At 38.6% G+C, this 24,141-nt stretch overlaps 1 protein-coding gene across 2 annotated transcripts in view; it reads left to right on the top strand.

Annotated features, from left to right (window-relative positions):
- CPED1 (cadherin like and PC-esterase domain containing 1) overlaps positions 1-24,141 on the top strand; it is a 292,313-nt gene that overhangs the window by 120,249 nt on the left and 147,923 nt on the right. For both annotated transcript variants that reach the window (XM_079785649.1, XM_079785648.1), the window contains 6 exons: positions 13,189-13,331; positions 14,040-14,112; positions 15,279-15,446; positions 16,313-16,417; positions 17,910-18,079; positions 22,385-22,455. In XM_079785649.1, the coding sequence (XP_079641775.1) occupies positions 13,189-13,331; positions 14,040-14,112; positions 15,279-15,446; positions 16,313-16,417; positions 17,910-18,079; positions 22,385-22,455 (730 nt within the window). The remainder of the gene's footprint in view (positions 1-13,188; positions 13,332-14,039; positions 14,113-15,278; positions 15,447-16,312; positions 16,418-17,909; positions 18,080-22,384; positions 22,456-24,141) is intronic.

The following is a 24,141-nucleotide window of genomic DNA, read 5'->3' as shown; positions in this document are numbered from 1 at the left end:
GCCTTGCGAAAGCCTTTTTCCCTGAGCATCTGGCCCTTCTGCAGGCCGGGGAGATTTATGTCAGATGGAGAAAGAACGGGAATAAAAGCTTGCACCTGGGAGTCTGTAAAATGAGTTGATGTGTTACTTAGTCTACTTTTGCTCGGAATAAATTTAAAAGTTGCATCAGGGTGTTCATTTTAAAGCATGATTCTATATATATGTAGACATTATAATCAGCATCAAATTAAATAAATAAACATGTGACTAAACTTGACTTAGAGTAAAAATCAAAATAATAACTGCAAGATAACTCTTATCTCATCGGCCCACATTGGCATTAAATATTATTTCAGATATCTATTTGGTCTATAAAAAGAATAATTGTCTTGCAAATGCATATGATTTTGAAGTATATAACATTAATGCAAAATAATTCTATACTGTTGATAGCATCTTTGTCTCTTGTTTTGAAAAATTTTATTTATTCGTCCATTCATTTTATTCATTCCCAACTTTGCTCCATAAAAGGTTTGTCAGGTAATTTTGTGCATTTATCAGTTTCTTAATACTGAACCTCAATTCTTATCCTAAATAAGAAGAAAATTATTCATTAACTGTGGTCATGTTTATTTGATCAAAATGATCATTTAAACACATGATCCTAATTTTCAGAACAACAGGCAACATGTTTAAATCCCCAGAGCCTCAGAGAGTGCCTAGAACATGGCAGACACCCACAAAATGTTTATCCGTGCATTGTGTCTATCATTATCATTTTTAAAAATATATTTTATTGATTTTTTACAGAGAGGAAGAGAGAGGGATAGAGAGTTAGAAACATCGATGAGAGAGAAACATCGATCAGCTGCCTCTTGCACACCCCCTACTGGGGATGTGCCCGCAACCAAGGTACATGCCCTTGACCGGAATCGAACCTGGGACCCTTGAGTCCGCAGGCCGACGCTCTATCCACTGAGCCAAACCGGTTTCGGCTATCATTATCATTTTTATTAAAGTTCCCTCACTTATTATAACATACTAGAAAACTTTCATCTTGGAAAAATAGGATTTAAGAGTAGGTTCTGTAACAAAAGATGTTATATGTAAATTCAAACATATCTCTTCTGAATGCAGTAATCTGATAAATATATGAAAATATAATTAACGGAAATGTATGCATTATATTTATATGTATATATATTGTATTATAGTGACAACATAAGGTAAAACAACTCTAATGAATATATTTGCTGATTATTAATTTCCTTTAGTACTAGAAAACTGATGGGCAATTATTGACTATATATCCGGAAAAATAGGAGTTAGCTAATATGCAAGGATTTCAGAAAGTGTGAAATCAGGAGAGGTAAGTGAATTCTTTCAGAATGTGTTAAAGATGGGAAAGGGAATTCCTCGGTAGTATCTTGGATGTTAGGATGTGTATTTCTCTAGTCCTTGCTCCTCCCCCTTCACTTGTCTTGTTCAAAGCTCCCTTCTCCATGGCTTCATCTAGGGGATACCTGTGTGGGATGAGGAAGGGGTGCAGTTGAGGACTTGGCAAGAGCAAGTGTTATTTTCCCAAATGGGAGCCTGGAAGTCCATGGCCTGTGGAGGTCATAGAAACTCTTATAAATTAGTCTACGCAGGCTTCTCCTCTCTCTGCCATTGCCCAGTACAGGAGTGTCACTCTGACTTCCATTACACCTCAACACAAGTTCATAAAATACACACGTGTTTAGAGTAAAACATGACATGGAAAAAAGGTAAATAAGTAATGTTTGAAATGCTTTAAATGTCCTCAGAGAGCAGCACCATCTTAATTTTGGAGTGTCTCATTATTTCTTTAATAGGTGAACTTGCTAAGCCAGAAAGATGTTCAATAGATGAACTTGCTAAACCAGAATGATGTTCAAGTAGAGAGCAGCTATAATCCCTTCCTTCACTACCCTCCATACAATAAAGAATCGTTAAGATGGAGCTTTGGTTAATGGAACCATGAATCAAGGCAAAAACTCCCTGCAAATGTCCTGAATTTCTCCACTCCTGTGCAGGCACCTAGAGAGTTACTGAATTTAATTTTATAAATCTCAATTCCTGGGCTTTGACAACAGGGCTCACTAGAGTTCCCTGTCCCTAGTAATGGAAAAGATCTTCTGAGGTCAGGAAAATATGTTGGGAGAAAAATAACAGATAAAGTCAGCAAAGAATCTGGAGAACAAAAAAGAAGAAAAATTTATTTGCCTAAATATGTTTAAAATCCTTGAACAAAGAGATTATGTTTATTTTTTTATTTAAAAGGGAAACAAACCTTCAGCGCCTGACCCAATACCTAGTACTCAGCAGAGGGGGTGGGGGGTGGGGTGGAGGAGGCTTGGAATAGAGACTCCATTTACCAAATTGCTGAAAAGAATAATTAGTAATAAAAACAACCCCTTTACAAAGTGGTATGTGAATGCAAAGTAATAACAGTGAAGACCATGGCAAGAATGTCTCAAAATCCATTACTTTAATGTTTAAGTTTATTAAAAATATATGTACCCAGTGGAGAAGACAAATGATATTTACATATTTTTCTTCAGCTATAGAAACAAATCAATTTTCCACCAGTTCGTTTTAAAGTTTATATTTGTCATTTTAAACAGTTCTTCTTTATTCTTTGAGATCTATTTGAAGGCTGTGACAAATTCTAAGTATATCCCCAAATGTGCCAACTAGATAAAATTGATTTGTCCACTAAAAGAAGACAGACTTTTGCTCCCTTCAGGAGAAAATCTGACTTGCATTTGTCTTAAGTGATTTATGCATTGCAAGTTTAAAATGAAATACAGGCTTTTCCCTCCCCTATAGTAAAAGGTGTTTTCAAATTTGAAAGAAACAGCAATCTTTTCATCACCCAGGAAACCTACATAGCTATGAGGTAAAGCAAAATAAAAATGCTGTAGTGCCCCCAAGTGGTACTTTTAGATATTACACCAATAGCCTGAACTGTCTGCCAATGAAAGGAAAAAGGGCAAAAATGCTTAAAAAGAGCTTTGAGCTTTTTCTTCCATTGGATTATACATATTTATTTTGTAAATGGTACTTGATTATCTGTGCTTGTGGTAGGAAGGCTATATTGCTAAGTAGATGCTCTGAATGGTGATAAATCTTCAGTGCAATTTAAATGGCATAGGCCACAAAATTATTCTAAATGTTTTCAGCATTTGTCAGTCATTGGACATTGTTTTTCCATTTAAAACAATTTTGTGACACAACAGGTTTCTGTAATTAATGTAAATCTAGCACTAACACTTTACACTTAGCATCTGAAAATGCATTGCTTTCATCCATCATCTTTTGAATGTACTTCTATTTGATTTCAACTGGAACCTCAAAGTGGCTATTAAACTCGAGTTCCTTTGAATTATGGAAGTGGCCTAATTTTGTGATGTGGAACTGAAAGTTTGTCTTTCATTTCTCTGGGTGCTACTGAGGTAGACAAAGATGGATAGTTTCTCATTATTGTTGCATTCTATATCTACAGTAATATACAGGTAGATTTCATTGCTTTTGTTAATTCTATCTCTGTGGGGCATAATCCCTATAAGGCGGTCATTCTCTGACTCCCTCGCTTACCGATGTGGAGCACTCCCACACCCACTACTCTACCCGCTTTGTCTCCTAACAGCTTGTCCTCTCACCTCCGCGGCCAGACTTAGGAAACCAGTTTTTCGAAGCTCTAAGAAGCAGGTCTTTAATGTTCAGAGAAAGGGAATGCAAACAGGAGAGGAAATCCAGGTCTCCCTGCATTTATACAGGGGTGGGCAAAAATAGGTTTGCAGTTTTCATATGGAAAATAATACAATAATTGCCCTAGCTGGTTTGGCTCAGTGGATAGAGCGTCAGCCTGTGGACTAAAGGGTCCGGGGTTCAATTCCAGTCAAGGGCACATGCCTGGGTTGCCGGCTTGATCCCCAGTAGGTGGCATGCAGGAGGCAGCCAATCAATGATTCCTTCTCATCATTGATGTTTCTATCTCTCTCTCCCTCTGCCTTCCTCTCTGAAATCAATAAGAAAATATATTTTTTAAAAAGAAAATAATATAATAATTAATGAATAATAGCAGGATTAAACTCTGTTTCATGGACTCACAACTGCAAACCTACTTTTGCCCAGCCCTTATATACCCAAATATTATGTGGCTCCCCCTTTAAATAAGCTTCTCCATGTCTAGTGTCTAGTCTTCCAGAATCTACAGCCTTCTCTCCAGGTTTAAAGAAGTGCTGTACCAAAATGATTTCCACTGGAAATTTTATTTCCATTTGAAAAGTATGAGATTTCCCCCATGGGCTTGATTACCCAAATCATCTACATAAATAATATGTATTCAAGTCACAGAAGGTAAAATCATTACTCTAAACCCAGACATCACATAAGAAAAACATTATGCTAAGGAAATATATTTCATTTCCATGCTTCCAAGGAGTTACTATTAAAGTGAAAAGAAGTGGGGTTTAAAAACGACCAGGGCAATGATGACACCCTTTCAGGCTGAGTGATAAGCAAATATTGATTGCACTTTTACTCTAAAAGAGAGAGCAATAAACCACTACTGCTGGATCCAGAAGACTAAAAAGAAAAGTCCCAAGGCGTGACCTTTGGGGCCTTGGGATAGATGTCCCATAGCAAAGTCCTCATAGCAGCTGCATGACCCCAGGCAAGCCTTTTACCTTCTCTGAACCACTTTCTGTGTCTGTAAAATAGGAATAGTTTCCAATGGGTTAAATGAGGTTTTCAGTCCTTCTGGGTATTTCCCATAAGCTAGTCATTGTGTTAGTTTCCAGTGGTACAGTAATAAACAAGACAAAATCCATACCTCTGTGGAGTTTATGTGGAATGGTAGATGAGTTAAAGAACTAATTATACATATATTAGAGATATTAGAGGACTGGTGCATAAAATTTGTGCACAGGGGAGTGGGGGGCGGGGAGAGGCATCCCTCAGCCTGGCCTGTGCCCTCTCACAGTCCGGGAGCCCTCGGGGGATGTCTGACTAATGGCTTAAGCCCACTCCCCATGGGGATCGGGCCTAAGCTGGCAGTCAGACATCCTTAGCACTGCCACAGAGGCAGGAGAGGCTGCACTTGCCAGCCATGAGCCCAGCTTCTGGCTGAGTGGCGCACCCCCTGTGGGAGCACACTGACCACCAGGGAGCAGCTCCTGCGTTGAGCGAGATCAGGCCGAAATGGGCTCTCCAACATCCCCGGAGGGGTCCCAGATTGCTAGAGGGCGCAGGCCAGGCCGAGGGACCCCACGGGTGCACGATCGCTGGGCTGGGGAGGGCCACGGGAGGGTGGCCAGCCAGGGAGGGACTGCAGGAGGGCTCCAGGGCATGTCTGTCCCGTCTAGCTCACTCCTGATCAGCCGGACCCCAGCAGCAAACTAACCTATTGGTTGGAGTGTCTGCCCCCTGGTGGTCAATGCACGTCATAGAGACTGGCAAACCAGTCCACTGTCTGCCCCCTGGTGGTCAGTGCATGTCATAGCAAGTGGTTGAGCAGCCTTAGCATATCATTAGCATATTAAGCTTTGATTGGTTGAACGGAAAATCGGACACTTAGCATATTAGGCTTTTATTATATAGGATAAACAAACATAGGCAATTACAGATTTTTAACTATAGCAAAAAATGAAATGAATAAGGATGATGTGTAAAAAGTAAGTGGGTTGCCTACTTTATGAGGTAGAAAGATCTCCCCGACTAGATGATATCTGAGCTGTAATTCATGAATGAGACTAAGGGTCATAGGAGGAGCTCATGGAGAAACATTCCTAGCAAATGGACAATTCCAATGTCTTGAGGCAGGAGAGTCCTTGTCCGTTTACAGAACATCAATAGCACTGAAAGTGTATCCTGTGGAACAAAAGGGGAGTGATGGAGAGGAGGCAGGAGAGAAAGGTGATGGCAAACCTCAGGGACTGAGAGGCATGTCAGGAATTTGGAGCCTGCAAGATAGTAAACAGGGTAACAATATAGTTTGATTGGCCTTTGCAAGCCCACTCTGCAGCTGTGTGGAGAAGGGATTGAAGGGGGTTGTGAGTGGAGGCAGAGAAATCAGTTGCAAGGCTATTCAGGTGACCAGGTGAGGAGGATGGCAGCTTGCACTAGTTGCTGGGATGATCATTCAAAGGTGGAGATAAGTGGATACCTCTGGAGGTAGACACGAGAATTGGCGATGAGTTGAGAATGAGGGGAGACTGAAATAGCACAAAGAGGAGTCCTCAGCCATTATTTGAATGGTGGTGCCATTCCCTGAGATAGATCAGATGGAAGGGAATGGGGCAGAGACGTGTGGAATGAGGAAGTGGAGAGGGAGACGGCTCAGATCTCACAGCAGCTTACCCATTTACATGCTCCTGTCCATTTGCCTGGGTCTTGGGCCTCCTGTGCTCTAGACCCTGCCTGAGGGCCCTACACAGAAAAGGTCTGCCTGGGATTGATGTTTCTTTACCCACTCACTTTCTCTTCCTGCCTTTCTCCTCCCCTCGCCCCTCCCTGCTGCCATTCCCAAAAGAGGTATCACATTGCTTCTAAACAAAAGAGGACTAAGTAGTTGCTCTTACTTCCTAGGATGACAAGGCATGTCCCATGTGTTAGGAGGAATGATGTGACTTGAACTGTGCTTCATAAAGATGACCCTGGCAGCAATCAAAGGGAAAGTAGGCAGGGGCAGGGAAATCAGATGTCAGCAGTCAGGACCACAATGGGAAGACATTGGTTTAGGCTATATCTATATATATAAAAAGCCAGCAACCTTAACGCTGTCACAACTGGAACGACCAGAGACCAGAATACTGTGGCCCCTCGCTCAGGCAGGCCTCACCCCCCAGTGGGGACCCCCACCCCGATCAGTGGTGTGGCTGTCCTGCAAACCACCTGCGGCCCCTCTCCCAGGCCAGCCTCGCCCCCCAGCAGGGACCCCCACCTCAATCAGAGGCATGGCCGGCCTGCAAACCACCGGCGCCCCTCACCCAGTCTGGCCTCGCCCTCAAGTGGGGACCCCCCACCCGGATCCAAGGATCCCAACAGTGCAGGCCAGCCGGTCCCCACCCATTCACCAGGCCTCTATTCCTATATAACACAAAGTAATATGGAAATTGACTCTAAAGGTGGAAGGACCAGAACGACCGTTGGACCCGTCACTATTGAGGTGCACTGACCACCTCTTGGTCTCTTTCCCCAGCCTACAGGCTCTGATTGCCTGATGGCGAAAGGGGAACAGGGGTGGGTGGCAGGGGATGGATGCCATCAGGCCAAGGCCCCCACCCCGATGGTCACCCCACACACAAAGGGTGACCCACGGTGGGGGCGGGGCCTGTGAGCAGGCAGGAACAGCCAACCTCTCAGTCCCTTCCCCCAGCCATCAGGCACTGATCACCCAATGGCGAAAGGGGAACCAGGAATGGGTGACAATGGGCGCGGGGGAGGGGTCGCAGCTGTGGGCAGCCAGGGAAGATGGCCCTGATCGCAGGCCAGGCCTAGGGACTGTACCCATGCACGAATTTCATGTGCTGGGCCTCTAGTATCATTATATTTAATTAGTGCCCTGGTGCACGGATTTGTGCACATTGCAAGGAAATTAATTAGAAGGTGACTGGCAGGGCGGGACTGGGCGAGACGGGCTAGACACGCCCTGGAGCCAACCTCCCGCAGTCCCTCCCCAGGCAGCCACACATGGGGTGGCACCATGGCTGGAAGGGCATCTGCTGAGTGAGCGGGGTCCCTCTGGCAGGTAGGGTCCCTTGGCTTGGTCCACAGGGATTGGGCTGAAACTGGCTTTCTGACATCCCCCTAGGGGTCCTGGATTGCGAGAGGGCAGTTCTTAGGTATCACACCCCGGAATCGGGCTCCCTCATCTCTGGTTCCAGGATGCATTACCACCACCCCCCCCCCCCCCCCCCAAACTGCTGCTGCCAAGTCACCACAGCTTGGAATCTCCTGCATTGAGCATCTGCCCCCTGGTGGTCATTGCATGTCATAGCTAGTGGTTGGATAGTCGGGCGGTAGCTTAGCCTTTTATATATATAGATTAGAATACTAACTCATGAACTTTTAAATTGTGCACAACAATTAAATGCCCATGTAAACTAACCCATATAAAGAAATGAGTTTTATTTGGACACTGGTCAGAGAGAGGTATAAAGTCAGTGATGGGAGGGAGGTATAGAGAAATAGCTGAGGGTTGTAATAAATCTATGGAGTCAACAGACTTTAGCCCTACAGCCTTATAAGTTAGGGCAAATTGCTCTATTGTTTTCTTTATTGTACAACCAGAATCCATTATTTTTATAATGAATACATTTCCTTTTCTTTTGTGATTGACCATGAAACTTAACAATTCCTAGAATAGATATCCTACATAAAACATCCAGAACATAAATGAAAAATATTTCCCTTTTTACTTTCTTACTCACTTGAGAGTATAGATATATCAGATAGGTATCTTTCTGTCAAATGATCTCTGTTTGCAAATTTTTGTTCTGCCTGTTGCAAATATTAATTGTTAAAAATATTAGCAGATTTCAATGCCATTTTCTACTCAAGACAATAAAAGATGGACAGTTTTCAAAGCAAGCTGTCAGAACTTATCGTTCTGAAGGCTCAAAGAATGCCTAGGTTTTAACTTTAATAGAAATGATTTTGACCTGCTTGAAACAATAACATTCACGTGAAGAAAATTAGTAGACATTTATATGTAGAATCCAGTGGTAAAATCTTTACAACTTTAACTTTTGCTTTTTACTGCTAAATCTCTCTGCTCCTTTATATGCCATTGAGAGGTTTCAGAAGAGGCAATGAAAAGATAACCTTGCCAATTCTCTAGGGAAGTTGAATATAATACAATCAAGGTTCTACCATTCAAAGCAAACAAATTTTTATGCTCTTCACACAGCCTTTTGTATTTTTGCACCTTGCTTCTGACCAATTCTCTGATGTACATGTGGACGAACTTTATAGCTATAAAACTGATTAAATCACATGTAATTTCCTAATTCAATGTAAGCTCTAAAGCTTAGGGTTATATTTTTATATAATTTTAATTGATTTTTAGAGAGAGAGGAAGGGAGAGGGATAGAGAGAGGAAAACATCAATATGAGAGCCTTACATCGATCGGCTTCCCCCTGCACGCCCCTTACCTGGGCATGTGCCTTGGCCAGGAATCAAACTGGCAACTGTTTGGTGCATGGAGGATGGATAGATAGATAAAGCGATAGATGGATAGATAGAGCAATAGATAGATAGGTGATAGATAGATAGATAGATAGATAGATAGATAGATTGATAGATAGATAGATGATAGATAGGTGATAGATAGAGCGATAGATAGATAGATAGATAGATAGATAGATAGATAGATAGATGATAGATAGATGGTAGATAGATAGATAGATAGATAGATAGATAGATAGATAGATGATAGATAGATGATAGATAGATAGAGGAATATGGCTGGCTGCCCTGGCCAGTGCACCTCAGTTGGTTGGGTATTGTCCCATGCACCAAAGGGTTATTAATAAGTGCAAATTAATAAAATTATTCAGGTTGCTGGAAGCTTGAAACTTATTTAAGTATTAGAATTTTGATCTAATTCCAGGAAATGAGTAAAAACTATCCACATTTAGGTTCAGCCAAGTAATTCAGATTTTTCATGAAGACAATTTTCAAAGAGCTAAAACAAATGATGATAATATTTATGTTCTTAAATCATTTGATTTAACACATAGTTTGTTCTTGATCCAGGCAATTTAAGTTACAAAAAGAATATTTTTAGTTTTTCCAAAAGGTAATTGGGCTACATAAATACTCAAGTTGTTGAATTGATCTTTTAGATATGCTTGAGAATTGTGATGGTTTCATCAGAGTAAAAACAGATAATCCGTTCTTCTGTATTTCGGGGTCCATCCACATCCCCAAACTAGTGCAATCAAAGACACCAGGGCAGAAGTAGTGCTGGCTTTGCTGCCAGCACCCTGCTTGGTTCCCTCCTGGCTGCAGGGCCTTAGGCACGTGCTGTGTTCGAAGCATCAGGCTCTTCATCTGTAAAAGGGGGACCATGAGCTTCAACCTCAGCATTGCTATGAATATAAACAAAACAATGCATCAGCAATGGTCATTGTCAGGTCACAGTGTCAGCTTAGCCAAGGTTATTAAATACAACCCAGAATTATAGCCAAATAACCACAGGTGCACTCAATGAAAACTTGCATCAGTACTTAGGTTTGCTATTTAGTCATTTTTATCCCTTTTTCAAATCTCTTTTCCTTCTATTTTAAAATATATTCCCCTCTCCCCCATAAATCATAACCCTTTAAAGCACCAAGGAGACTTCTTCCCAGAGTCCAGAATGCTCACGAGGACCTTATTGCGCCATAGCTCTCTGGCATGCAGCAGGTGCCTTCCTCTGGGCCAGACACATCCAGAGCCATGACCCTCAAGCTGGGTGCCATGTTGTGTGCCTCTGGGGATCCAGAAAGACGCCTTAAGGCAGGGGTGGGGAACCTTTTTCTGGATGGGCCATTTGGATATTTATGACATTATTTGAGGGCCATACAAAATTACCAACTTAAAGATTAGCCTGCTATATTCGGTCACATTTAATTAACTCACCCCTAATGCCTTGGCAGGGCCAGACCAAATGATTTCACAGGCTGCTTTGGTTTGCATTTCCCTAATGATTAGTGATGTCAAGCATCTATAATAATAAAAATGTAATATGCTAATTAGACTGGACAGCCAAAAGACCTTCCAGACATCATTCCAGATGTCCTTCTGGATGAAGCCATGGTGGCTGGGGCTGAGGCAGAGGTGGTTATGGGGCAATCAGGCAGGCAGGAGAGCATTTAGGGGCATCAGGCAGGCAGAGTGGTTAGGGGCGATCAGGCAGACAGGCAAGAGGTTAGAGGTGATCAGGCAGGCAGGTAGAGTGGTTAGGGGTGATCAGGCAGGCAGGCAGAGTGGTTAGGGGTGATCAGGCAGGCAGGCAGCTGAGTGGTTAGGAGCCAGCGGCCTCGGATTGCGAGAGGGATGTTCGACTGCCAGTTTAGGCCCGATCCCTGTGAGTCCCTGATTGTGAGAGGGTGCAGGCCATGCTGAGGGATCCACCCCCAACCGTGCATAAATTTTGTGCACCGGCCTCTAGTCTTTTCATCTGTTTGTTGGTGCAAGATGATTTTAAGTACCAATATTCCTTATTCTGAGATCAAAAATTCTCTTTTATATGTTAGTCCTGACAGAAATTCTCATACACATTGGTAAGGCTCAATGCTATGAAGCACTACTCAAAGTTCCAAATATTGAAATATCAGTATTTTCTTGTAGCTTTCCAATTAGTCAAGAGTATGACTTAAAAAGTACTCTGATATTGGTTAATCTTGCATTCTTTGTTTTAACTCTTAGGTTAACTTTTCTTATCTCAAAAAGCCTCTCAAACAGCAGTAAGCTTCTATTTTTCAAAGGTTTTATTGCAACACACCAGAAAAATGCATATCTCCCCTGTCTCATGAAATGGAAACAAGACATAAACAAGTTGTCTGAAAGAGAAAAATTATGTTATCCAGAGCTCCAGTAATCGATTTCTCTTTCCAAAGTCTCTGTAGTTTCTGTAATGTTGAACTTAGGTTTATTTATTCAACAGTATTTATGCAATACTGACTCTGCATTAGTTACTGACCACCCAAAGATAAAATGTATAGTTTCTGCCCTAAAAGATCTTATAATCTAGTGAAAAGCAGATAAAAACTCAGCACGTTTAACACAGAACAACACATGTTGCCGTTGAGAGCAACTTGCTCAAGGCCTTGTGGGAGGATGAAGGGAAATAATGAGGCAAAGCCCAGAATTTAGCATGTGAGGGGCTGTGAGACACGGGGTGGGAATATAAGGCAGAAAGAAGGGCGCCTAGAAGTGTTTTAAGATATCAAAGACATAACTGAAGTTTCCTTACAAATATTTTCGACATCTCAGTTTCTCCTGTCCTTTCATTTTATTTTATTTTAAAAAATATATGTTTTATTGATTTTTTTTACAGAGAGGAAGGGAGAGAGAGAGGTAGAAGCATTGATGAGAGAGAAACATCGATCAGCTGCCTCCTGCACACCCCCAACTGGGGATGTGCCCACAACCAAGGTACATGCCCTTGACTGGATTCGAACCTGGGACGCTCTATCCACTGAGCCAAACTGGTTAGGGCATCCTGTCCTTTCATTTTAATGATAATTTTTATCCATTTATGTATATTTTAATAAGTTACTTGAATGGATAGATGTAAAAATTATAAATACCTTACTGTGTTATACCTTGAATTTAACACAAGTATAAACAAATATTGATGCTTAAATGGTCAGACTTGGCAACCATAATCTTACAGTCATTTTCTATATAATTTATTTTGCATTAAATTGGTACTTCATTTTTACATTGAAGGAGGACAGTTTATAGTTTATAAAATAGATTCATATCATGTTAAAAGTTTTAAGCTGTTGTATTCATTTTTACCTCACTGCTATGGCACTGATTTCCTTGGATCTTAAATTCTCATATTTGTGTAACTCAGAAACATTAATTGAAAGTCTTGACCTAGAGAGGGAGAAATCTCTTTGATGTCTGAGCTCATGGCTTGATTGTTTTTAAATTAACAAGGAAGGTGAAGGTACTCCTTCAGGCATTTGTACTTAGGTTAAGAAAGCTCCCAGGTGAAATGTGTTTTTCAGGTTCTTACGGTTTTGAATGCAATTAATAACAAATAATTTCAGACTTTACATTGTCTGATGAGGTCATTGGGCATACTAGTAGTTCTCTCTTTCTACATCTGAGCACACTGAGATGCACAGACTCAAGTAATTTGACCAAGGAAATACAAATCAGTGTAATAAAATAATAATAATACAACCAGACACTCAAAGGAGTCTTCCGCTTAGCCTACATGGAGTAATTACAAAAAAACAAATAGAAGTATTGAGCCCCTTTTGGGTGACTTGCTGAAAGCTGATGATTTAAAAAAAATATGTCTATTAAGCACTAGCATGATTTATCAAACTTTCCTAATTAGGAGTTTTTAAGTGTGACAAAGAGAGAGTATCTAAAGGAATCTTTCAAATTGGTGACCTTGGAAATGATAGACAAACTGAGATGTTGTTTGAACATATGAGCTATTTACTTTGTTACAGCTGCAAACCTTTTTTGAGACATTCCTGAGGGCCAGTTCGCCTCTCCAGGCCTTGGACAACATGAAGGAAGCAATCAGCAAACTCCTGCTGGCTGCCGAAGCTTTCAGCGAAACGTCTCCTCTGGGACCGAAGGCCTTCCACAGGTGAGAGCAAAGTCTGATGTTAAAAAGAGAAAAACCCTGCCTGTTAGAAATGGATTCTTAGTGAAAATATATCTTAATTATCACACGTAGGTGCTTCTTGGAAAATGTCCTGTTTCCTTGTTTATAGATCCTAAAACATCAGAGCACATTGCAGACTCGTCCGGATCTAAATAGTGGGTGACAAGAAGTAAAGCAACGTTACTTAAACTGATTTTTTAAATTGCAGCCCCTTTCAAGCTTAGCTATTTCTATCATATACTTACCATTGACTACATATATTTTTTCTTACAGGCTTTTATGAACAAAGTTCAATAACTCCTCTGTCCATATCTCAGTTAACTTGAATATCATCTAATGCCCTTTTCCTAGGGAAATGTTAAAGCTAGTATGCCAGAAGAGGGGATGACTCCATTAAGCGTTATCATGCTTTGTACACGAATGAGACTATTTAGGTTTTCACAGCGTAACTTCATTGGTTAGTTTAATGTGTTATGAATACTTTAGATATATTTGTATTTTCTGTAAAAAACAAAACAGATTCCAAATATAAAATTAAATTGTACGCAATTTTAGATGATCTGAAAACTGCTCTTTTTAATTATTATAGACCTTGAAATGTAACTAGAGTAACTGTTCATAATGTAATTCCAAATAATAGGTTAAATGCAGCAGACAGAATATAATTTGTTCCCTGTGGTTTCATTTCAGATGCAGTTTATGTTTTCAACTTTTAACTTTTGACATTGGTTATGGCAGTTTCACGTCCCCTGTGGTGCTCCAGGTGAGTGTGCCAGAGGGCTGTGTGAGCTTCTACTTTATGCTGAACGGGGTGTGTGTGTGTGTGTGTGTGTGTGTGTGTGTGTGTGTGTGTGTGTGTGTGTTATTTTAATTCATAGTAAGGAGTCAATAAATAGCAACTTTATTAAAGTTACTACTTATGTTTATGATAGCTCAGAGAATTAACTAGTATGTGGAGAGCCTGTGATTTGAGTTCCAATTCCAGCTATGCATTCCTACAGAACAAGCGTGGATTTTTCTATGGTTCAAAAACTGCTTATGAAAGAAATAGGGTATAAAGCTAAGTATGTGGAATGCAGAAAAGCAGACATTAAGACAACAGAAACTAGCAGATTACCAAACTTATTCACATGAGTTTGTAAGAAAAAGGTAACTCATTCTTTACATATTTACTTTAAAATTGGCCTGTATTTTAATTTAAAAGATCATAGAAATGTTTGAATATATGTTATTTCTAATATAAATATATATAAATTGAAGAGTTTTTATATACTCTGATTCTTTTAATTTCTCTCAAATCAAATGAAGTCATTCAGATCATTTCCTCCAATATATTTTAAATTTAAAATAGCCATTAGTGGGAAAAGAATTGATTGAATTCATCTCTAGAAAGTTTTATTTTGGGATGTGGAGTGGGAAAGCGGGAAGAGGAACAAAATAAAATTATGTGCAACCAGAATTCAATTTTATATTGCATTGATTGATTTTCAAACGTTTATATTAGGAGAATGATTACATTATATGTGACATTTGGTTGAATGGTTCAAAGATTTATCCATAAAATGATAAAACTTTATGAATTTATGTATTATAATGGCCATTCAATATTTTACACAGATCTAATAGTTTGTTATGCTCTTTGAAATATATTGTTCAGAAATGTTATATGTTATCTTCCATGCACACAAGTTCTTCAACAATGTTTTCAAGCTAAGCTAATGTGACTTTATAATCCATTAGTTCATTTTCTTACAAAGAATTGTATCTTGGAAAGAATATTACATTTTATGAAACTGTTGACCTTCAAAAAGACCACTAGATGTCAGTTCTGATCTACAATCCAACAGGAAGTGAATCATGTCTGAGAAGTGACACTGCAGTAAAAGTAAGTCAATGAAATATATTTTCTGTGCTTCTCCTTTCTCACAGGTGCATGGGCATTTACATTTTCAATTTGACGATAATATGGATTTTGAGGACCAAAACACAGAAGAATTTATTTTAAAAGACGCTTTCAATTTTCTCTTCTCGAATGAATCTTCACTTTCCATATTCTCTGAGATATTTCAGAGACTCTATAGATCAGTTGTATCCAAGGTAAGTGCATATTTTTGTACTGACAAATATTTTTTTCCAAGTCATTCTTTACAAGATGCTATTTTCTTTCTGGTGTAATTAAGCAACTTGATGATTCATGTGTATCAGTTACATTACACGTCTTAGTATTTTTCTCATCTGAGGACCAATATTATTTTTGTGTCAGCTAAGTATGTGACTAATTATGATAAACTTATGAATTGAAATGAAGAAAAGTAGTTCCTAATTCATAAGGAATACTTGCAGATATTATGAATAATACATACTCTATGTTATAGAATACTTTAAAAGGAGTATCATAACTTTTTGGAGTCAGTCTAGAATAGCAGTGAGTGTTCCAGATTGACATCAAGGGTCTTGAGTTACAATACTAATTTTTTGATGCATTCACACCTGGTTAACAGATTAGATAGTGATGATTAGAATATAGTATTCATAGTGCATTGATTAGTTTTTATGGTGTTAATAGAAGTGTTCTTGGGGCCTCCGAAATATCTGTACAGATTACTAAGTACGTTATCATTCTCTATACGTTGCTGCTGCATTCTCTAGTACCTGGAGGCTAAAGGGGACTCTTCCTGTGTTCCCACAATGCCCCACACCTCTGCCTCCTGGGCTCCTCTCCCCAGCCTTACTAACAGAGCACTCTTGAGTGATTTCATTCAGGTTCTCTTTGTCAAATATGAAGTTCTCTTATATGCAGACACCATTGTCATGGTTGAAGTTATTATGTATTAGCATTCATTAGTTAGCATTCATTAGCCCAGCTGTTTATTTACAGAGTGAAAAATTTCATTGGTTTGTGAAGTGGGCTGCAATTGGGCCGTAGCAAATGCTTAAGGGTTGTTTTTCCCCTCCTGTTATAGGGTGAAAACTACAAAAAGGAACTGAATCGATGCCTATCTTTAGAGGAGATTAATTCAATGATGACTTTCGTAAAGGAACTTGGGAGCTTGGGGCAATTCCAACTGGTAAAACTAAAGTGCCATTTGATTCATCTTGATTACTGAGGTTATAGTAAATCAGCCATAAACTGCTTGCTTTTGATTTTAACTTAGGTGAATATATTTCTTTAAGGAACAGACATCTTTGTAAACTCCTTTCTTCTGTTCAGAGATATATGAAGATGAGAAGAGTCCATATTCTTGAAGAGTTTATAAATAATATGTCTTATTAAAGCTAAAAGAATATGAGGTTGTTAAAGCTGCCAGGATTTGACAGTTATTAAGGGGAAAATATCCACATTTTTCTAAATAAGTTTTGCTTTTAGCTTTGGGATATTATCATGTGACAAAAATTTTTTCTGCTTCTGCCCTTTTTGTTGTGTAAAATCAAATATTATTGAATATATTAATATTTAAGAATACTGACTTAATTTGTTATAACTCACACCAAAATAAGAAAATGTAAAGTAAGAAAGGAAATGTAAATAATTAGAATAACTTTTACTGGTTTCAGCCTAAAAATATCATTATTTTCTTTTCTATGTATTTTCTTGGGTTCTATTAATTTATTGACCACAGAATAACTTATACATATATGTGCATTCTCAGTACTTACTTTGTTTCTAGTTCTGCCACTTATATAGATAGATTATAATGAATTTGTATTTTTCTGCCTAAGATGCTTATATAAAACATTTTAACACAGCACTTTTAAAGATCCACTGATGATATATTATTAATGTGTTTGGATCAAATATTTATTTGTTACTGTGAGAAATCATGTATTCATATGCTACTTGTATGAGTTATAACCAATTTACTATTTGCTTTTATAATTTAGCCCCATATGTTGAAGGGTTCAAAGTAAGCTTATTGCCCCAAAGATAATTAAATGCATGGATTATCATTTTAATTATTTGAAACATAGTATTATACTCATGGCAGTTTGGCTTCATACTATGCAAAGATAATCAAAGAGACCTAGCCTCATTCTTCAGGAATTCATCACTTAAGACATTGTCAAGAACATCTCTTGGCAGACTGTGAGGAAGAACTAAAGAATTACTTCACAGGAGAAAGGGCACACAGCAATTTACATACTGTGAGAGCTGAAAGAGAATGCAGATAGTTTTTGGTAGGATTAATATCTCTCACTTCGATATAACTCACTTATAACACGAGAGGATTCCTACTCATTCTTCCTGCTGCCTGACCCATCCTGTTACTGGGCAATTTTCAGGTATCCGTAAGAAGGAGAAATCTATTTACATTCAATGAAAAGAGAATTAAAAACTCAACCCATTTGGAAATATGAACATAAAAAAAAATGAGTGCCATATTAAAAGTGGCATTTACCTTGACAACTACACAGAAAATTACATTATGGTACTGAAAATGGATTTTTAATAAATACTGATTTTTAAATATCTGAATATAAACTACTTTCTTAGTAATACTACCTTTACATTTATTGTATACCACTTATTCTGATATAATGTCTTTGAATATTCCTTCTCAGCTCTTTCCATCAACTTCTCCCGGGATTCAGTCTTGGATGCGTGAATTTTATGTCACTGCAAATCCTATGGGAAAAGCTCGTTCAGTCCTGACCCAACACTCCTCTCTTTTAAATGTTTTTGAGCAATTTCAGCTCCTGAATAAAAAGGCACAATCACATCCATTGGAATGGTAAGAGAGCCACAAACTTGAATTGTGCAATTCAAAAAAAATCTCTAGTCTAAAGATTGATTTCAAAGGCTTTGCCTAAATTAAAGAAAGCAACAAAAAACAAGTGTGTCCAAAAATTCATGCTCTGGAAAATAAGCTTCTTGAAATCATTGAAACCATAATGATTCCAGTGGTCTTCAAACACTGTAACAAAAATATACCCAACAGGGTTTCAAACCAACCGAACTTGACTCCACTAAAAAGTAATGCTTAAAGTTAAAAGTTTCGATCTAATTTCATTTCATAATATATATCCTTGAGTTATGGGAACAGCAGGCAGAAAGAATTAGGTGAGATTTGTTTTACGAACTGTCAGTCAGAATTAGCCCAAGATGGTGTACGCATTTACTTAGATGGTTTTTGAGGCGTGACTTTTTTTCTGGGCAAAACTTATCCAAATTTATAAAAACGTCCGTTTCTGCCACAATTTTTATTTTTAGAAGGTAGAACCTCGGAGGGAAACATTTGGCTGGGAGAAACCTTTCCTGGACCCCCATCTTCACTTCTATTCTAATGAAAGAGTGAGAGGGAAGATGGGCCGCCTGGTGAGCATATTAACACCCCCTGTTGCTGGCGAATAGGGCAGTGCCCAAGGCCTTAGCTAGGTAGAATGGTAGAATGAAGGGAAGATTTGGCTTTAAATGGTAGAATGAAGGGAAGATTTGGCTTTTCTGTGGCCAGGAAGACAGAAGTAAGCCTAAACCTGTGGGGAGATGAAAGACGAAGGCCATGGTAGTCATTGGTCTCTTGCAGTCGCCCTCAGGAACGACATCTAATGACTTGGACTGCATTTCCTTCTGCCTCGGGAGCTAGAGAACGCAATTCTATAAGAAGTTTGCTGTTTTTTTCTGTAATTCAAAAATACAAATCATTATATATTTGAAGAATTCTTAAGACCTCTCTCAGGATAAGAAATCACTTTAGTTGTCACAACTTTATGAAGTTGGCCTTATTCCCCAATACTTGGAAGTAGTAGGCCTGACCGAAGGTTTTACTTGTTTGAGAGTTAGGTTTTAAATAGTATAGCTCAGTGCTCCATTGTTTGTCCCTTGCACTCACTGAAATCATCCAAAATGTCTCCTTTGTCATTGTTGATGGGGGAAGAGCAGACTTGATTGATCAGGAAGCCTATTTAAGCACTGTTTGTTAAGTTCCCTTGAGTTACGCAAGCTTTGGAAAGGTTGTTTCCCAATAAGTGGGGTTTTTTTTGTTCATGTTCCACATATGTTGTAAAGTTAACCAATGAAGTTACCTTAAATTCAGAATATTGAATTTACTCTGAGCCCTAACCCTAACACTAATCTAACCCTAGCCCTAACCTTAACTGGTTCCCTTTCAACAAGGAAAGTTACTAATCATCGCTGTTGAGTGCAGTTAGCAAAGGTCAGAACTTTTGGAATCAGACAGACTCAAAAATCCCAACTTTGGAGCATATTAATTTCAGCAGGTAAGTTTTGACCCCTCTGAGACTCTTTCCGCATCTGTAAAATATGGGTTGGACTACCTACCAGGCATTGTTTCAGAGGATTGCATAAGAGAACTTGCATGTACCGGTGTGTAGGGTGCTGTGTTGCAGGCGGGTGTAAACAGCAGTGTGCTTTGCTTTTCATGTTTCTATACCATCCAAAGTTCACTTTAGCATTAACAGTGAGGAAAATATTTTGTTTTTGTTTTTATAGGAAAAGCAAGATAAAATGGACAGATTTATCTTAAGTTAACACTGAGGCAAGTAAACTTTAGATCTCCATCAGGAAGCAATTAGTAAATTGCTCTTAGAATAATTTAAGAAAGAATACTCAATTCTAATTAACTTGCAATTTACCTGTGAGCATATGTTTCTTTAATTGTGATCCATGCTGCAGTACGAGGAGCATGCACATTGTACACATTTGCGAGATGAGGAAACTAACGCCCTGAGCATGTGGGCCATTTACTCAAGCCGCACAGCTAATAGAAACAGAGGTAAGGTGCCTTGTTCCAGCACATAAGGCAGGTCGACAGGGCGGTGAGGTGAGGAGCAGGCATTCATCACTGTCCTTATCTTCACAATGCTCACCTCCAGATTTTTTTCCTACATAAGAAGCCAATTTCACATCCCTCTACTACTACCTGTGGGGGTTATTGACTTCATCCTTTATTTTATGTTATCTTTATTGAATTTTGGGGGGTGACATTGGTTTACAAAACCATACAGGTTTCAAGTGTAGAACTCAACCAAACATCATCTGCCCGCTGCATCGTGTGCCCATCCAAGCACAGTCCTTTCCCCCCATTTGCCCACTCCACCCGCCCCCCACCCCCTTTCCCTCTGGCTGTGGCCACACTGTTGTCGGTGTCTGTTTATTATGTACAGATGTTTTGGGGCTAATCCCTTCAATTTTTTTTTCATCCAGTCCTCTCTCCCCCCGCCCCTCTGACAGCTGTCAGTCTGTTTTGTGTATCCATGCCTCTGTTTCTATTTTGTTTGAAATAAAGATCAACTGCCTATAGCAACAAGGTGAAAAGAGATAAAGTCAGAAAAGCAACAGTTCAGAAAAGTGACAAGTATGCCTGTGTCCCGAGGCTCAGAATACAGAGGTCCCAACAGGATTAGTATAAATCTGAACAGAATGTGCACTCTCTCCTAATTTTGACTTCACTTGAAATAGAGTTGAAGTGTACGTTGCTCTATTCACATGCTTGCCATGAAAACACACATTTTGAAAACCTAATTTATTCACAAAATTAATTGAGAAATCACTACAGGTTGCCTAAAACATCTCATTCCATGAAGAGAGTAACCTTTCCAAACTCCAGTTTGCGTGCAGGTCAGAGTTGTATCTATTATGAGCTTCACTTCGAGTTTTTGCTTCATATGAGCTCGGAGATTTTTCAATTAAATGTATCTCACCCCATGCTTGCTTTATCTGTTTCTTAATTCTTTGAGAGAAGGGAAATACAGTTGACCTTTGAACAACATTGGATGGAACGGCACAGGCCCACTTATAGCAGGTTTTTTTTTTCAATAAATACACTCAGCTGCCAGTATCCTTGGTTTTTGCATCTATAGATTCAACCAACCGTGGATCAAAAACAGTATTTTCAGACTCCAAGCCATGGATTTCTAACTGCAGATTCCCAACTGCAGATCGAAAATGTTACTTTCAATTGTGATCGGTTGACTCCTTGGATGCAAAAGGCCAACTGGAGTTAAGTTTTGGGCGATTCAGAAGTTGTATGTGGATTTTCAATTGCACATGGGGTTGAGCTCCTAACTTCTGCATGGTTCAAGGGTCAACTGTATTTTAAAGTTAGTTGTAGACATTATTTTTTACCGCTAATTACACACACACACACACACACACACACACACACACACACACACACAAATAAAGTGCAATAAAAGCATTACACATTAGGAATATTTTTAATTCCTAGATTCTTCTTAATTTCCTTATGTGATGTTTATATTTTGAAGGAATTGAGTATGGCTTATTCATCTCTTCCACAGATATTAATCAGCACATATCTGGGATGATAAATATGTATAAAATGTAATTACGCACAGAGCATTTGATTTAATTCTAATAGCATCCCTGTGAAGTTGGGCCAGTATTGTTATCTCTATTTTGTTGGAGTAGAAATGGAGATTCACAACAAAGCACAGGAAAGTCGAGTCACATCATGCCCAGTATTCTTTATTTCATGGCCAGCAATTTTTCTGTCTGCAATTTAGATTATTTTGTTCCAAAATTTGAGGATTTAAGGGGCAATCTGGCCAAGCATTTACTTACACAACAGAAAAATGAGGCAAACACACCAAGATATAACTAACCATTATCATTCACTCCTGTTAATCAGAGTTTAAGGATGGAAGCTTTGGCAAGCCTTTCTGCATGGTACACTTATATTTCTTAGATTACATGCATGTTTGTTAGGCTTTTTGCTTCAGGACTGTAACTTCAGCCAAACAGATTCCAGTAAGAATGTGTGTTCCCGAATCACTTCTGTTGGACCCCAGCTATCAGAGATTGCTTGCTTTTGGACTGAAGAGTGACTTTTCCCCTGGTTTTCTTCAAATGCGCTTCTGCTGATTAGAGATGATGAGATTTCCACCCACCTCGTTCGAGACAAGATTGCCAGTTTCAAGGAATGAAATCCAGAAAGTGTTTCTTTGTGTTCAGCAAAATAAATGTGCCCACACATTAAAAAAAAATAGTGTGTTTGATGTAATTTCTGTGATTTTGTTCATTTCATTGATAGAGCTGTTTGGCATTGCACTTGCAGGCATTCCTTCGTGGAGGATGAGAACATTGAAAAACCACAAGTGCCATTTGATGCAACTGAACATAAAAAAGGTAAAAGGACAGCCTCACACTTAATTGAACATGAAAATTGGCATTGCATGGGCAAAACACACATAAAAATTGTTTAGCTTCAGTAGCATTCTAAAATGAAAATTAAACAAGGAAGTGCTGTTTCCTCATATTTGGAGGTATTTCCTTCTTAAAAATAATAGAGTTGGGGAGAGTGAAGAGAAATATTCTCATGCTACTAGTAGGTATATGAATCAGAACCTTTGATAAAGGGCCATCTAACAACATATAAGAAAAGCTTTAAAGTTATTCTTTTTTATAGTATTTGTTAACTTTATTTTTTAATTGGTTTCAGAGAGAAGAAGGGAGAGAGAAAGAGAGATAGAATCATCAATGAGAGAGAAACATCTATCAGCTGCCTCCTACATGCCCCCTACTGGGGATCAAACCCACAACTGGGCATGTACCCTGAACAGGAATCAAACCGTGACCTCCTGGTTCATGGGTCAACACTCAACCACTGAGCTACACCAGCCGGGCAAGTTATTCTTATAGACCAGAAATTTCACTCTGGATATTCATTTTAAGGAAATCACTTAAAATGTATACAAAATTAATTACAAAAATTATTAATAAAAAAATAAAAACCATCACTATTGCAATTCTAGTGGATCAGATAAATAAAATAAACTGTAAGCATCCAATAGAATACTATAAATCCATTATAATATTGTGGGAGAATATTTATGACCTTAAATATATTTTTGATATATTGTTAAGTGAAAAAAAAAGGCAACATGAGCCTCAAGGAAAATTAATGGTGATTTTTTATTTAATCTCTTGTATTTTATTTATAAACTCTAATTTTTTTCTTTTTTTTGATTTGATTTTATTTTCTAATTTTTTTCTTTCTAAAAAAGACTGAACTCTTGGTTGCAGGAAAAGAAAATATTTGTGATTTTAAAAATAAAAAGTACCATATCTACATTTTTTTTTAAATCAAAGTTTTCTTACTACAAATCAAGGTTTAATCCAATACAATGGTTCTGAATGCGTGGACCCCAGACCAGCACCATCAGCATCACTGGGGAAACTTGAAAAATTCAGATCTACTGAATCAGAATCTCTGGGTATGAGAACCAGCATTCAGTGTTTAGCAAGGCTTTCCCATGATTCTAGGCACACCAAAGTTTGAAAATCACTGCTTCAGTAGAATGAATGAGTAGGCCCAGTGAAGAACTGATGGATGAGCTGAAATTCCGTTTTACTTTCTCCCATCAGTTTGTGCTCTTTAAAATGAATGGTTTAAGCACTCAGTGTTCTTATTCACTCATTTGTACCATAAATATTTATTAAGAAGTATTTTAATTCAGAAACTAAGAGAAAGTATCAGTTGACCCAACTAGGATGGAATTGCTGTAATTCTAATAATTTGGGAAATTATAGCCATGGGATTATAGAACTGGAAGGAATCATGAGAGATCACCACGAGGCAATGAATGGCATTTAGACAGTTCATATTGCCCCCTGAATATTTCCCTATTTGAAATGATCATTCTTGTGAGATTTGAACCAAATAACTTTGTTTTGTTTTACTGTAGTTTTCAGTTTAATTTACAAGTACTTTCTGATGTGATAAAGTTAAATAATAAATATGGTTTATTAGATTGTGCTGTGTTTGAGATTCCTGAATATGTATTTTTAAATTCTGATTACATTTTAAATTTA

The sequence above is a fragment of the Cnephaeus nilssonii genome (genome assembly GCF_951640355.1).
Source record: "Cnephaeus nilssonii genome assembly, chromosome: 12".
Classification (NCBI taxonomy): domain Eukaryota; kingdom Metazoa; phylum Chordata; class Mammalia; order Chiroptera; family Vespertilionidae; genus Cnephaeus; species Cnephaeus nilssonii.
The sequence above is the reverse complement of the archived record's forward strand: the minus strand, read 5'-3'. Positions and strand labels throughout refer to the sequence as shown.